Consider the following 15385-nt stretch of genomic DNA (forward strand, 5'->3'; position numbering starts at 1 on the left):
GAAACACAAGCAACCCAGAAACGAGTTTCCACCTAATTAGGCATCATTAGTCAGTTATATCTTGGTTCCAGTGTGCACAGGACCCACGCCTGGAAATAACCTGTCCCACTTAGGGCAACACACTAAGGTATACAAAAAGTGATAGATGGCATGCTTGAATTCATCTCAGCCACTGGTAATTGCTTGTACCACATCCAGGTTCATTATTATTTGCATGTCTTGGTCCAATTTGAGGTAGCATGGTGTGCAAAATAACGATGGACTGGAATGAAGTCCGAGTGAGACCCTGTGGGGGACACCATCTGTGGCTTCCTGCTGACATCGCCACTGTCTATTTTCTGGGTTGTCGACCTTGATCCATGGCGGAATTGAACTATTTCCATAAATAGTATTGAACAGACATTGTTCTCTGATTAAGAAGGAATGTGGTGTCTACTGGCCCCTCATGTTTAAAGTTCAGTTTGTATGAGACACTGAGACCCTTGTGCTCGCATCCCATGTGCCTGTCAAGTGCATGGCAGTAGGGCTTTGTGTTAATTGTGAGTGTAGGATTGCTTCCATTTTGGATTGCTACTATTTTAACATGGCACAAGATGGTAGATGTGGTACAGCCTCACCAGACAGCAAAAGTGTATTTAATGCATTCCTGAACTACAATTTTGTAACCTTATATACTGAGGGGTAGGTGGATGGATACAGGGCTGCTGTTAGGCACCACAGGAGGAATCTTGACCAGGTTCTCGGCCCTAACTCTAGTGCCAGTAAAGACAGTTATGTAGGCATTCACCCTCCAGGCTGTAACTTCTTGCCCATTTTCGTCTCATGGTTTTGGTTCCTAGCCACTGGCCTTAATCGGTTGCTTCTAAATGCCCCTAGCACTGACTGCCAGCAAGACCATTCCATATTAAAGGGACTTGCAAAGCCCATCATCTTCTCCACATATGAGAATTGCCTTGGAAATTTAGAGACTGAAAAAGGGAGACTGGAGCATACAACATCTCCTGCTTATTGTTATTTACCTCAAAGCATAGTTTTTCATAGCATTTCTTGTTTTGCAATGCCTTGGGTACTACAGGCATTCTTTGCTATGTCATAACTTCTGGTTTATTTGTGTAGGCCTCAATCTGCAGGAGCAGCCAACCCCTATCTGGCTTCAGCGCTCGATGTCTTGAAGACGAACAGATGCTTGAGTCTATTCGAAAGGCCAATCCAGGAAGTGACTTCGTTTATGTTGTTGATACACGACCTAAAGTAAGCAACCCAATTTATGAATACCCTGTAAACCCTGAGGGCCTCATTAAACATTTGATATGCTACCGCTGGATCTTCTTTATTATTTGAAATAGTATTTCACATTTAGACATGGATGGTGTACATGCAGATGCTCCTATGTTCAAAGTAATGATAAAAGGTGTATGGAAAAACATTGAATTATATTTCATGTGGTAGATTCACCTGAGAAATTGGTGCATTACTTTTCATGTCTTATATATTTATGTTACAGGTTTAGTGTGTAAGTTAATGTAGTTTCTTTAGTCTTCTCATTCCAGCCCTCCTGTATTGCAGTGAGAATGAACACTGTTGCTTGGCACTGAAAAGGACAGTGGACGGTGGTCGATGGGCCCACTGTAAACTCTCAAACAAGCAAAAAAAAGATAAACTTTGTTTTTTTAAATCCAGCCCTATTTATTTTAAGGAAAACAGGCTGCCTTATGTTAAGTGTACATAATTGAAAATTCGAAACACGGAGGTGTGCTGGCCCTCAGCAAGCCACCATCCCTGTGACCGCCTCCAATCTGAGATGGTCTCAATTGGTGAGCTACCCCATTATTATTCATGAGGTAGGTTGAATTGCTACCAATTTAATTTTTGAATTTTAGGAACCAACCTATTAGTATAGAAGTCGATTTTGAAAATAATTTACTCGTCGCGATCAGCAAATAATACAGCTGGCCCAAAGTTTCTAATTCTCTGTATGGCTTCCATAAAAAAAAAAAACATGGAGAACAAAAGAGAGGAAGAGATGACAAAAAAAGGGACGGCCCCACAGTTCTGTACTCTAATTGATAATGGTACTTGTATTATTGATGTCCTCTAATCCGATACCAGAGACTGCTTTCCAGCCTAATAAACTGTGATCATTGAGTTTTTAGATTCTCTATCAGGAATAGAGTAGGAGCCTTTAGATTTCTTTTCTTTTCCGTCTAAGGAATTGTTGTTAACTCCTGGAAGGAATGCTCAACTCAATTTTATACACCCCCTTTTTTTCTCAGCCAGTCATTTGACCAATGTACAGCCCTTAAGTTTATAGTGTTGTTTGTGTGTATAATACAGGGAATATTGGTGATCTGTCCACATTGCTCTAGCTTCTCTCCTTTCCAGTGTTGACACCAGGAGAGTCAACTAATTATGAGCTGAATAAGAGATTTTTCACAATAAAATCTGATTCTACCATGTTTAGATAGAAAGTTATGTTTTAAGGCCCTTTTTCTAATTTATTGCTAGTTATCTAAGGCTCATAATTTTGGTAAAGACTAAAGCTATATGAAACCAATTCTAGATCCTATTCTAGATAGACCCAGTAGACAGTGGAATATGCCTATGTACTAAGAAGATTCAGAAAAGGGGGTGGTGATGGACAGAGTATCTGAATTAAGCAGAACACTCCTACCCAGTCCAAAGATCAGGGCTTGATCCATCGCCGTTTTTGAGCTCACTGCACCATCCCAGCTCAGAACCTGGCTACATGCAAATTAGTCTGTCCCTGGCCCAGTGCATCATGGGAACAGGGAAGACCAAACTACCAAGCCAATTCTTATACTGGGAAGGAAACAAGCTTCCGGGGACCGGTTTCTGGCATTGCAGCCGTCTTCGGCCCAGCTTGCTTGAATCCTGATGGTGCAGTGAGCAAGGGACTCACATCTGAGTATACCCTTCCACGCTTATGGTGGACAAAAAGGTTCAGAAAACCACCCCCTTTTCTGAATCGTTTTTGGCCACTATAGGTGTGGCAGGGTATGCTCAGACATGAGTCCCTTGCTCACTGCACCATCAGGATTCAAGCAAGCCGGGCCGACGACGGCTGAAATGCCAGAAACCGGTCCCCGGAAGCTTGTTTCCTTCCCAGTATAAGAATTGGCTTGGTAGTTTGGTTTGCCCTGTTCCCATCATGCACTGGGACAGGAACAGACTAATTTGCATGTAGCCAGGTTCTGAGCTTTGATGGTGCAGTGAGCTAAAAAACGATGATGGATCAAGCCCTGATCTTTGGACTGGGTAAGAGTGGTCTGCTTAATTCAGACACTCTGTTCATCACCACCCCCTTTTCTGAAATATGTACTAAGAAGGATGTCACCTAAGAATGGTAAGGTTAGAAGGGATAAATAGTTCTTCTCATGGAGCAGCCTTATCCAGCCAAACATTTTTTCAGTCTCACTTAGAGCAATCCAAACACTTGATTTGGTTCCACCCTTTAATTCTGCAGCTTTAGGGCTGTTTTGTTTTACAGGCTTACCATATAAGCATTATCAAAATCCAATTTAGCTATGGAACAATTCAGAAGTCATCACTTTCCACACTAAAACACCTGAATTCTTCTCATGGATTGTCCAAAACACTCAATGCTAAAAACCCAACTACCAACAACTTGAAAGGAAATAGCACCCCATCAAACAAACAGGAGACATTACTGTCTTTATGACAGCACTCGCCAGTATCACCGCCTACTGAAAAAAACAAAAAATAACACTCTCTCAGACCGCATAGAAGCCAGCACAAAACACACCAAGGAGCTCTTCACCATTGTGAGGGAGTTCTCTAATCCTGCAGCCGCCGAAACATCACCCCCTCCCAAGAATTGTGTGACACCCTGGCAGACTTCTCCCATAACGAGTACTCAGTCATCTACAAAAGCTTCGAACCCTCAAGCCACCAACAGCACCAGCCTGCTCCCACACACGAGCACCAAACCCAAATACCTGCTCACCCACAGGGACCCTCTCGCAACTCAAGCCATAATCGGACCCCTGTCCCCACCACGTCTTCAACCTCGGGAGTAAGATGATTGGCGGTGAGCTCAAGATAGTCCTGTACTCTTCTATCACCTCTTCCTCATTCCTGGAGGACTAGCAACAAACAGAGGTAAGGCCCCTCCTGAAGAAGCCATCTGCTGACCCAGCAGAACCTAAGAACTACTGACCTATCTCTCTGCTCCCCTTTCCAGCGAAGATTCTGGAGAAGGCAATCAACCAGCAACTCCCCGAACACCTGGAACACAACAACCTCCTGGAGCCCTCACAATCCAGGTTCTGAGCCAACCACAACACTGAGATAGCCCTGATTGCAGCCACCTGCGATATCAGAGCCCGCCTGGACTATAGCGAAATGGCACCCCTCATCCTCCTAGACCTATCAGCTGTCTTCAGCACTGCCTCCCACCACATGTTGATCAACGGAATCCAGCACACCGGAATGCAGCAATGCAGCCTCAAATGGATAGCCTCTTACCTCAGCGGCAGAACCCAAAGAATCTGTCTCCCACCGTTCACCTCTAAACCCAAGAAGATCATCTGCGATGTACCACAAGGATCAGTCAGTCAATCGATCTTTATTTGTTTAATAAAAACCATAAAAGAATAACTACATAAAAGCATTCATTACAAAATCAACAACTGATCAATCTCTCTTGCCCATTATACTCATAAAATGACTTATGCCTAAATCAAAAAACTCATCAGTAACTTAAACAAAATCAATTCATCAAGTTAATTATTCAAATTGTGCAACAATAAAACAGAGCACATTTAAAAGCCGACATTGATAATAAATTTCAGTATTTTTAGCCATTAAATACAATCTCTATAACCTCTTCGCATATAAATAGTTCTCGAAAAATATAGAGTTGAGTTCATACAAATTGCAGTTGTAAAACTGTCTGGGACGATCCGTGCAGAGTAAAAGATAAAGTCAATAGAAAGATAAAACCTCCTCAAAGAATAGCCAATAGCCAAACAATATAATCATTTACCTACGATATTCCTTATTCTCACAGCAGTAGCTATACATTTATATATTTAGTATTAAGCAGCTGGAGATAATAAAGCGCTGGACTACATTTTCTAATATTTAGTGCCCGTAATAATGGAATAATAAAGTCTTTCTGTGGTTTGGAATAAAGCTGGCAACAGAGGAAAAGGTGTAACATATTCAGAACTGAGTTGCAATCACATGGACACGGGTCTTAAAAGGAATCCGAATATACTTTACTCGGGTATGAAACCAAGAAATGTGCGATGTTAAACCTAAATCCGACAAGATAAAACCTTTTAGAGTGACTATACGGGAACAAAAGGTAAGGTTCAACTCTTTCAGTAGTGACCAGAGGTAAATATTCCGCCACTCTCTTCCTACCCCACTCCCTACAATCCTTTGCTCCCTTAATTGGTTTAGGAGGTCTCGTTTTACCTGAGTTTTTGGGAGGGCTGCAGTAAGTAGTGGTTTTAAGAAAACATCTAATCTCCCCATTGGTTCAAGCTGCTTTTGAACATAGCTAAGCCAAGGTATTTTGGTGCATATGTTCAAGGCCTGAACGATCCTGTATTATTGCTTGGTTGAGTACGGGTTCCTTTTTTATGCAAATAGACCGCCAAAGCATAACGGGGGCAATTTGTATACAGTGTGATAAAGGAACCATGTGGCATATTCTAGCTGGCAGACTAGGAAGAATTGCCAGAAGCCTTCTAAGAAAGATGATTTCTATTGTCTGCAAGGATGAAATATTACAAGGACCCCATACTCCTGCTTCGTGGATAATAGTGGAGCAACAACACGCAACATAGATGTTAATAAGTGCATCAACTGGTTTAGAGCCTAATTTCTTTGTAAACCTGTGTAGGGCTTCCAGTGTTTGATGAAAACAACATCTTTTTTTGGCTCCTATTAGATGGTGCCAGGAACCTTTTTAGTCAAATTGAACACATAGATAGAGAAAGTAGGAACATATTGCAGTTTTTCATTGTCCACAAAGCAAGGCTTTAAAGACGAGCGAGATTTTCCAGCCACCATTACATGTGACTTAGCTGCATTTGTTTTTAAGCCCAAGTTTCACATAAATAGTTAAATCTGTTTAAACGTATTTGCAGGCAGTTCTAGATAGCAGACCACAATCATATGCATAAAGCAGGGCTGGGTGGCTTCTGGATCCAACCCTTGGGACATCAACACCCCGCTGACTAAGATAAGTCTCCAAATCATTAATATACAAACTAAACAGAAAGGGGGCCAGGACGCATCCTTGTCTTACCCCTCCTCCCACCCCCCCCCCCCATCATTTTGGTAGGTGCGGTTAATTCACCTTCAGCCCCATATCTTACTCTCCCCATCACATCTTGATGCACTTGGGCTAGAAAGTTGACCGGAGTAGTATCAATATCCATATCCAGCATTTTTGCCAGAGTTTCCCCTCTCTACACCTTGTCAAACATAGATGTTGGGTTCATAAACCCTAAATCGAAGGGACGATTCTTTGCCAGTGTATAGTTGCATATAACAAGGTGAAGATTAAGACACTGCTCCACAGTGCCCAGGCTATATTGGATATATTAGAATTTCCCTCTATCAGATACCAAAGCTTCGAGGTGATTAAGAAAAACCCTGCCCATTAATTGGCATGTAAAGTCGATCAATGAGATCAGACGATAACATCTGGGGATTGACCCCTCACCCTTTTTAAAAATAGGTACTTCATGCTGTGACCTGTATTTTATTACTGCTTGTACTTAATAAACGGTATTTTTACAACGCAGGATTCATTACAATGCATGCCTTTACAACGCATGTCATTACATAGCAGATGCTATTACAACGCATGCCATTACAACGTAAGTATAGGTAAGTATATAATTTTTTTTTTATTTTATTTAATATTATTTAATTAATTTGATTAATATTAAATGTACATAAATATATTTATTTTTAGGTTTTAGGGCAAGGTTTGGTTTTTGGGGTACATGGGTATTTTTAGGTTTTAGGGCTGGGTTAGGTTTTTGGGGTACAGGGTTATTTTTAGGTTTTAGGGCTGGGTTTGGTTTTTGGGGTACAGGGGTATTTTTGGTTTTAGGGCTGGGTTTGGTTTTTGGGGTACAGGGGTATTTTTAGGTTTTAGGGCTAGGTTTTGTTTTTGGGGTACAGGGGTATTTTTAGGTTTTAGGGCTGGGTTTGGTTTTTGGGGTACAGGGGTATTTTTAGGTTTTAGGGCTGGGTTTGGTTTTTGGGGTACAGGGGTATTTTTAGGTTTTAGGGCTGGGTTTGGTTTTTGGGGGTACAGGGGTATTAGGGCTGGGTTTGGTTTTTGGGGTACAGGGGTATTTTTAGGTTTTAGGGCTAGGTTTGGTTTTTGGGGTACAGGGGTATTTTTGGTTTTAGGGCTGGGTTTGGTTTTTGGGGTACAGGGGTATTTTTAGGGCTAGGTTTTGTTTTTGGGGTACAGGGGTATTTTTAGGTTTTAGGGCTGGGTTTGGTTTTTGGGGTACAGGGGTATTTTTAGGTTTTAGGGCTGGGTTTGGTTTTTGGGGTACAGGGGTATTTTTAGGTTTTAGGGCTGGGTTTGGTTTTTGGGGTACAGGGGTATTAGGGCTGGGTTTGGTTTTTGGGGTACAGGGGTATTTTTAGGTTTTAGGGCTAGGTTTGGTTTTTGGGGTACAGGGGTATTTTTAGGTTTTAGGGCTGGGTTTAGTTTTTGGGGTACAGGGGTATTTTTAGGTTTTAGGGCTGGGTTTGGGTTTTGGGGTACAGGGGTATTTTTAGGTTTTAGGGCTGGGTTTGTGTTTTGGGGTACAGGGGTATTTTTAGGGTTCACTTTTTTTAAAATCACGACTTTTAATAAATTAAATTAATTAAATTAAAATAAAATAAATTAATTATATTATTTACAATTAATAAATTAATTAAATTGCTTTAATTAAATTAAATTAATTACATTTTTTAAATTCAAAATTAAATTAAATTATATTATTTACAATTTATAAATTAATTAAATTACATTTATTAAATTAAATTAATTATGAATTTAATATTATTCGATGATGAAAAAGCTTTATTCGAGTTATGCACTCATAAAAGCACAAACATATAAAATTACACATTTAAAAAGCTCTAAACATACATTAACACTTAATTTACAGCTTAAAATACACAGTATAGACACATAAAATATTCACCACAAGTTAATATAAGCTTTCTCATAATATACAGAAGCTAAATGCGAGTTAAAAAGCAAAGTCGACCACGTTATTGACCATAAACAAGATTGTACAGTCAAAACTCCTTACGGGCATTTAGCAACATATTATAGCTAAAATTCATAATTCTCTCCCTCGGGATTTAGCAATGCAATTCATACAAGCAAAACGAGATTCAAGGCCTATTCGAAGATAGAGCCCTCCGCCTTATGGACCAAGCCCACCCCAGGTATTTTGCCGTTCCTACAACTATAGGCAGTTCGGTTGAGGAACAAATAATTCTCAGCCCCTCAACACCGCTCGAGACACCAAGGTTCCTGCAAACAGGTGCCAACCACAATTTCCTTGGGTTTACATAGCCCTCGCACATGAATAGAAAATGTGCTATACTTTCATTGGGGGCGCCACATATCGGGCAACATGAACTACTATTAGTTCCCCAATTAGACGTCAATGACTTCAAGGGGAGGGAGCCTGCCCTTAGCTGGAAGAATAATTTCCTGTCTATCGGAACAGTTAAAGTGTCCCAGTACTGTTCTAGTGCAGGCCTCATTTTAAATTCCATAAACCTACCCCCCATAGATTCTGAGGTCACACTCCTCCAAGACTTCTGGTCAGTATAATCCCAATATATAGCTTTTATAGTTGTTTTACTGGGGAACACTTCCCCAGAGGGATTTTCCCAAAGTTTGGAGAGACCAAGCTCAGCAAGGGTATCCCTAAGCTTTTTTAGCCATGTAATTTTATGAAAGACGTCTGATTTAACTAAGGCAGAAAACCCCTCAGCATAGTGTCTAATTTCAGGGGTCGTCCACAACCGTCTCCAGTAGAGGATAGGCCTTAGTCGGGCACGATCACTAAGCAATCTTCTTCCTAAGTCCAGGCCAAGCGGTATTAATGGGGTACTTTGGGGAAGACTAGTTATCCCTCTCAAAAACCTGTTCTCAGATCTTTGGAGCGTATCGAACCTCTCAAAGCCCCAGACTTCAGCCCCATAAAGGGCTGCGCCCAAGGCTTTTGCGTCGTATACCATGAGAACAGGTTTAATAGGCCTGGTTTTAGATTTTGCTTGTTCCACTCGAAGCGCTCCTGAAATCTGCTGGTGTTTCAAAACCGCCTTCTCGATATGTCTTGACCAACCAAATTTACTTGATATCTCCACCCCTAGGTATGTAAAAACATTTACTACCTCTAGTCTAATACTGTTCAGAGATACCCTAGGTTGGGCTTGGCGTTTTTGCCCAAAGACCATCAGCTTAGTTTTATTTACATTAACTTCGAGACCCCCGTTCCTTGCAGAACATATCAAATATGTTCAAGGCTCGCTGGAGGCCTGCCGGGGTTTTGGACACGATCAAAGTATCGTCGGCGAACATCAGGATCGGGACCCTGATGCCCGCCAGCGAAGGTGCGTCAACCCTCGCATCCAACATCCTATCGACTATACCATTGATGAACAAGGAGAACAGCAGGGGTGCCATTGCACAACCCTGACGTACCCCCCGCTCGACTGGGAAATTGATGGATGATTCCCCATTCCTCCCCCACTGGACTTTAGCGAAATTGCATTCGTGGAGACGCATTATTAATGTGAGCAGTTCAAGTGGAACCCCTATCTTGCTCAAGACACCCCACAGCATACTCCTGGGCACCAGGTCGAAGGCAGCCCTCAGATCTACAAATGCTACATAAAGGCTGCCCTCGCCAAGGAGTACAGTCCCCCACCGTAGCATAGTGAAACGAAAAATTTGGTCAACCGTGCTGGTAGCTCGTCTAAATCCTGCCTGGTAGGGGGATAAGGCATTGTTTTCATCTACCCAGGGTCAACCGTGCTGGTAGCTCGTCTAAATCCTGCCTGGTAGGGGGATAAGGCATTGTTTTCATCTACATCTATTAAAATTAAATTAATTATATTAAATTATATTATTTACAATTTATAAATTAATTAAATTACATTATTAAATTAAATTAAATACATTAAATTTATTACAATTTTAATATTAATTAAATTACAATAAATACATTAAATTAAATTAATTACTTTTTAAAATTAATAAAATTAAATTAATTAAATTAAATTAATAAAATTAACTTAATTACATTTTTTTTAAAAAGATATACTTACCTATACTTACGTTGTAATGGCATGCGTTGTAATAGTATCTGCTATGTAATGACATGCGTTGTAAAGGCATGCATTGTAATGGATCCTGCGTTGTAAAAATTGCGATGTAACGGTCTGCGTTGTAAAATAACGCGTTGTAACGTCATACATCCTAATAAACAGATGTTAAACATAAAATATAGGTACTACGGTCACATTGGAGCAAGATTTCAGTGGGCCCTTTTTGGCAACACAGCCTAAAATGTTAATGAGCCCTGGTAACAACAGCTGATGGTTTGCCAAAAAGAGATCGGCTGGGACCCTACCTGGGCCAGAGGCTTTCTTCCTAATGGTCTAGTTTAAGGCTTTTTCCGCTTCCTAACAAGCGATTGGTAACATATTAAAGGAGTTCTGCCCTATATGGTTGTCATTGGGTTCCGCTGATGAGCTAGAGAGGATGTGATTCCTATGACCCCCCCCCCCACCATATATCCCAGAAAAGGGATCCACCCAACTATTCAGGGGAGTAATGCAATCAGTACAACTATTATGGCGATCTTGGAAATAGGAGGTGTTAATGAATTCTTAAAAGAGGCGTGGGTCCTTGCTAACCATCGCTTCATGTAATTTGTCCCATGCCTCAGCTCTAATAGTTGCCTTATGGGCAAAGAGTGCCTCCTTATATTTAATCCTACATAGGCTCACCAGCTCCTTGTCCCTTGGATTTTCTTTCAAGGCCCTAATGACCTTGCCTTGAGTCTGCGAGCAATCGTCACTAAACCATCTATATGGTCTTTTTGCTTTTGGATTTTTATCGTCTTGTTGTAGTTCGTATATTGTTTGAGTAATTCCTTCAAAAGCTTCCAGCTTTCTATTGGGATTTATGTAACTCTAAGCAAGCTAATAGTTTCTCTTATATAATATCAGGATTGACAGTGGCCCATATGCGCATAAGAACTTTTTTATGATAAATTATTGGGTGTACAGTGAGCTTTGGGCAGCAATTCTCGGCCGGTATGTTCAAAATTAATGATAAAGGAAAATGGTCACTGAGACTTATTTTCAAAACAGAGAATCCTACTGCTTTCGGTTTATAATGCTCTGATAGGGCAATGCAATCTATAAGACTATCTTTTCCTCTGAATGTGACCTGCTCCTGTGCCGGTTGTGTAATAAGATCCATTGTCAAATAAAAGGGAGAATTTAGATAAAGTGAGCTCGATAAGACACAGGGGTTTAGATCAAAGTGATATTTCCCTTCAGTAACCTCTCTCACCTGACCACAAACTGACATTTTGGATAGTGGACAAAGTCTACTATTAAAATCCCCACCTCATAAGACAATGCAGTCTGTGTTACTATCTGATAAGTGTTCACTGAGGGAGTATTCGAGACCTGCTCCTATATCAGTACCGACTGGGACAAATTGTTGTGGTAGAAGTTGACAATGACCAATGTTACGTTGGATTCATATATAATGTTAATAAATTGAAAATGCGGTGAAACCAAATATGTGCCACAATCGTGTTGCCTAAAGTTGTTGCCATTAAGGTGAGCAAACCAACTTCATGATTACCCACCAAGGAAATCCCAGCGGGGCAATGAATTGAAACAAACCCATCAATGTGCACCATGTCCAGGTTTCTTGAAGGCACATAATATTATAGCACTTTATCAGGCCAAGCTATTCTGCATTTTTCACCTTATTTAAGAGGCCAGTACAGTCCAAAATAAACACCTGAAAACATTTTGATCATACTTAAGTGTAGGAAAGGACACAGCACAATTAATTCCACAATTAATATCGGCATCAATATCAGAAATTGAAATTAGATTTGAAGAAACAATATCAGTCCCAATTTATCCTCCAGGTTCCGCTGAATCCACAGTTCCCACTTCAATAAGTGCTGATGTTATAAGCACACTTTTCCTTGCTACTGTTGCCTTATCTTTGTGCAGACTTTCCACAACAGATGATAATTTCCGTGATTGCCTCTGGGTGCCTCCTATCTCGACTTCAGCGCAGAAATGTTGAACTTTGATTTGAAGCATATGGTACATCATTATTTGTTTGGATTTGTTCACTTTGGTGGAATGAATGTGATGTCTCACACTAACTTTAGAATGATCTATTTTTTAAAATACTCTGGTACATATTGTATGTCCGCATTCTGCATGTGCACTGCTATTTTGGTGAACTTGTTGCGTGTTACTTGGTAGCGCCGATATAAGAAACCCAGATAACTGTGGTAAGCAATTCTTTATTGTTGGCATTCAATGTCATGCTTTGCATTTTTGCTAACTAAATAAACAAAATAAAGTCAATAGGTGTCAGCCAATAGTTAAAGAAATATTATTGTGGCCAGTCAGTCTAGCTGTGCGATGTGTGAATTGACTGATCCATTTATTTTGTCTACAGCTCAACGCGATGGCAAATCGAGCTGCAGGAAAGGGCTATGAAAATGAGGACAATTACTCCAACATCAAGTTTCAGTTTATTGGCATAGAAAACATCCACGTCATGAGAAGCAGCCTGCAAAAAATGTTAGAAGGTAAATGTTCACGCCGCAAAATCCACATAACAACCTTATGCACATACGGTTGTGCTGCATGGTCCGTCGAGTAGCATGTGCTGTGCTGTTGCGTAACAGAATATATACATAGCATATACATGCCTTGGTATGTATCGTCAAATAATAACTCTAGTTTCACATTTAAGTTATATACTTAAATTCTAGTGGCGGCTTTACAAAACAATAGTACTGTTTTTAACAGAGGCGAGCATTCCGTTTCTGTTTCATTCTGTTTTTTCTTCTCCTAGGTCTCCATGTATTTGATAACTGCACTTGTTTGATCCTGGCAAGTTGTGTTCCGCTGTCATATAACAGGGAGCTGTCTTTGTTTTGCAGTGTGTGAGCTGAGATCGCCATCTATGGGTGACTTTCTGTGGGGACTGGACAATTCAGGGTGGCTGAAGCACATCAAAGCCATTGTGGATGCAGGCATCTTTATTGCGAAGGTATTTATCTCTAGGGGTTTCTAATATATCAGTTATAGTGGGATTAAAGCAGAATGGTGATCGTCGAATCAGGGAGCGTCATGGGTTTACCTCTTGCAGTTTGAGATTCTAGCCCCCCCCCGCCCCCTGCTCCGTTGTATCCCCCACCACTCAGATTAATTTCGTTCTAAGATTAATTCAAATTTTGTTTATCAATTTTCACTATCAATAACGTAGTTTGGGTGCATTACTTAAACTGATTCACTGCCCCGTTAAAAACTGTGGACTGCTGCATCGCGGGTAGCAGGGAAGAAAAGTTATAAGTTATACTGGGTAGTGTACTTTTTTATTTACCTCCGGGGTCAAACTGGATTCATGAACCAAGAGCTAGACAGTGGAAAAATGGGGAAAAGGAGGGGGCCAAGCAGAAACAAAACTGGTTCTGTTCCTCCAGTGCCACAAACATCAATAGATAAAATGCTACAGAGGGCCATTGGGGTGGTCAATACAGAAATCGAACTAACAGAGCGGAGGCTGTCACTCACTCCGGATATATTCATACAAACACCGGACCCACCTACACCAGTAGTCACGCCCCAATCACTAGAGGTTATACAAACCGTATAGAGGTTATACAAACCGAGACGCCCACCCAGGATATTCCCCCCAAAAAGGTCTTGCGCAAGGGTAGATCAGGTATAACTGCCCCCAAGAATGGCAAACGTAAGTCAACTGTTGAGGCTGGTCCCAGGAGAAAAAAAAAACCCTGTGGGGAGAATGTGGTCATGGAGGATAAGAGTATAGGGCGTGATCCTGAAGAGGTTACACACCAACTTGCCAATGGAGATACTCTTTATCCACCATGGGCACGCGACCTAATGGTCGCTTTATACAATAAAGTGAGGGACACACTTAGAACTGAACTAGCCCCTCTAATCACTAGATTAGATACACTTGAGAAAGTGATGGCAAAGGGGGGTGTGGGAACTGCCGCACAGCCTAATTCAACCACAAGGAATATAAGGGGAGGGATGGAAACTGGCGGTGATGGGGTCACTCTACCTCTATCACCAATACATGCAGTAGGGGGAGAACGTACTATAGAAGGTCCACCTACTCTATCCGATGGTGAAGCAGGGAGTAGTAGAGATGTGAAGAATAATGGCAACCACAGTGAGGTCTAGAGAATAGTGCACAGCCCCCCTGTCGCAAAATGCAGCAATAGTCCTAATTTACCAGCACGAAGTACTGATAACAATAAGAGGGGGCAGGTAGAGCATGCTCACCAAGTTGTTGGGAGTATGCCTGATGAATCCAACTTACCCCACATAAATCTCCCCCCGGCATGTGCCTCATATGTTGTCGTATTAACAGGAACTCCACCAATTGCACCCAACGCGAGAGAGACCCCACTCGAACTTAGAAACAAATGCCTGTTTTGGCTTGCAAGATATAAACGCTTAGAGCATGCCAGAGCAGGCAAAATAATTATGGTGCGAAGAGTAGGGTGGGTGGGAACCCGCAGGAAATCAGACCAGGGGAGTGTATCATCATTAACTTTAAAAGTCCTAATTCTGTCTGAAATCTACTCCAATCAATCAACAGAATGCCCCAACAGGTATTAGTCTCCGATCCCCAGACTTCTTCTATCCCCAGCAACACAAAATACTAACAGACAGTGTAGCTCCGATATTTCAAAGAACGGGCCCTGAGATCGCAAAGGAGAGACGATGGGACTTGTATAGTAGGTACCCCCAATTCAACATCAGGGTGAACAACAGGTATGAAGGTCTGGAGGAGGTAGACTGACTTGGAGGGGAGCATCAGGATAGGAAAAACCCCATGATCCTGCGGCAGACACAGAGGGTAGCAGTGGACTTCTGTGGGCCCTTTGTAGTTGGGGGAAGTTGTGCAGATGGTGCTCCATCTTCTGGTTTACCATCAATGACTGCACAGGAAGGGGGAGCCCAGGATGCACCATTCTTAGTAGTTCTGAGGGACTCTACTGGTGAACTGGGTGGGGCAGATGGCAATCCCTGTGGATTG

The 15385-nt window shown here is 41.5% G+C and overlaps 1 protein-coding gene across 1 annotated transcript in view; it reads left to right on the forward strand.

Moving 5' to 3' along the window:
• LOC147728801 (phosphatidylinositol-3-phosphate phosphatase MTMR7-like) overlaps positions 1 to 15385 on the forward strand; it is a 291280-nt gene that overhangs the window by 129260 nt on the left and 146635 nt on the right. The window contains exons 6-8 of the mRNA XM_086962585.1: positions 1117 to 1251; positions 12761 to 12893; positions 13251 to 13360. Coding sequence (XP_086818711.1) covers positions 1117 to 1251; positions 12761 to 12893; positions 13251 to 13360 — 378 coding nt within the window. The remainder of the gene's footprint in view (positions 1 to 1116; positions 1252 to 12760; positions 12894 to 13250; positions 13361 to 15385) is intronic.

Source organism: Lissotriton vulgaris, chromosome 3_1 (assembly GCF_964263255.1).
Source record: "Lissotriton vulgaris chromosome 3_1, aLisVul1.2, whole genome shotgun sequence".
Classification (NCBI taxonomy): domain Eukaryota; kingdom Metazoa; phylum Chordata; class Amphibia; order Caudata; family Salamandridae; genus Lissotriton; species Lissotriton vulgaris.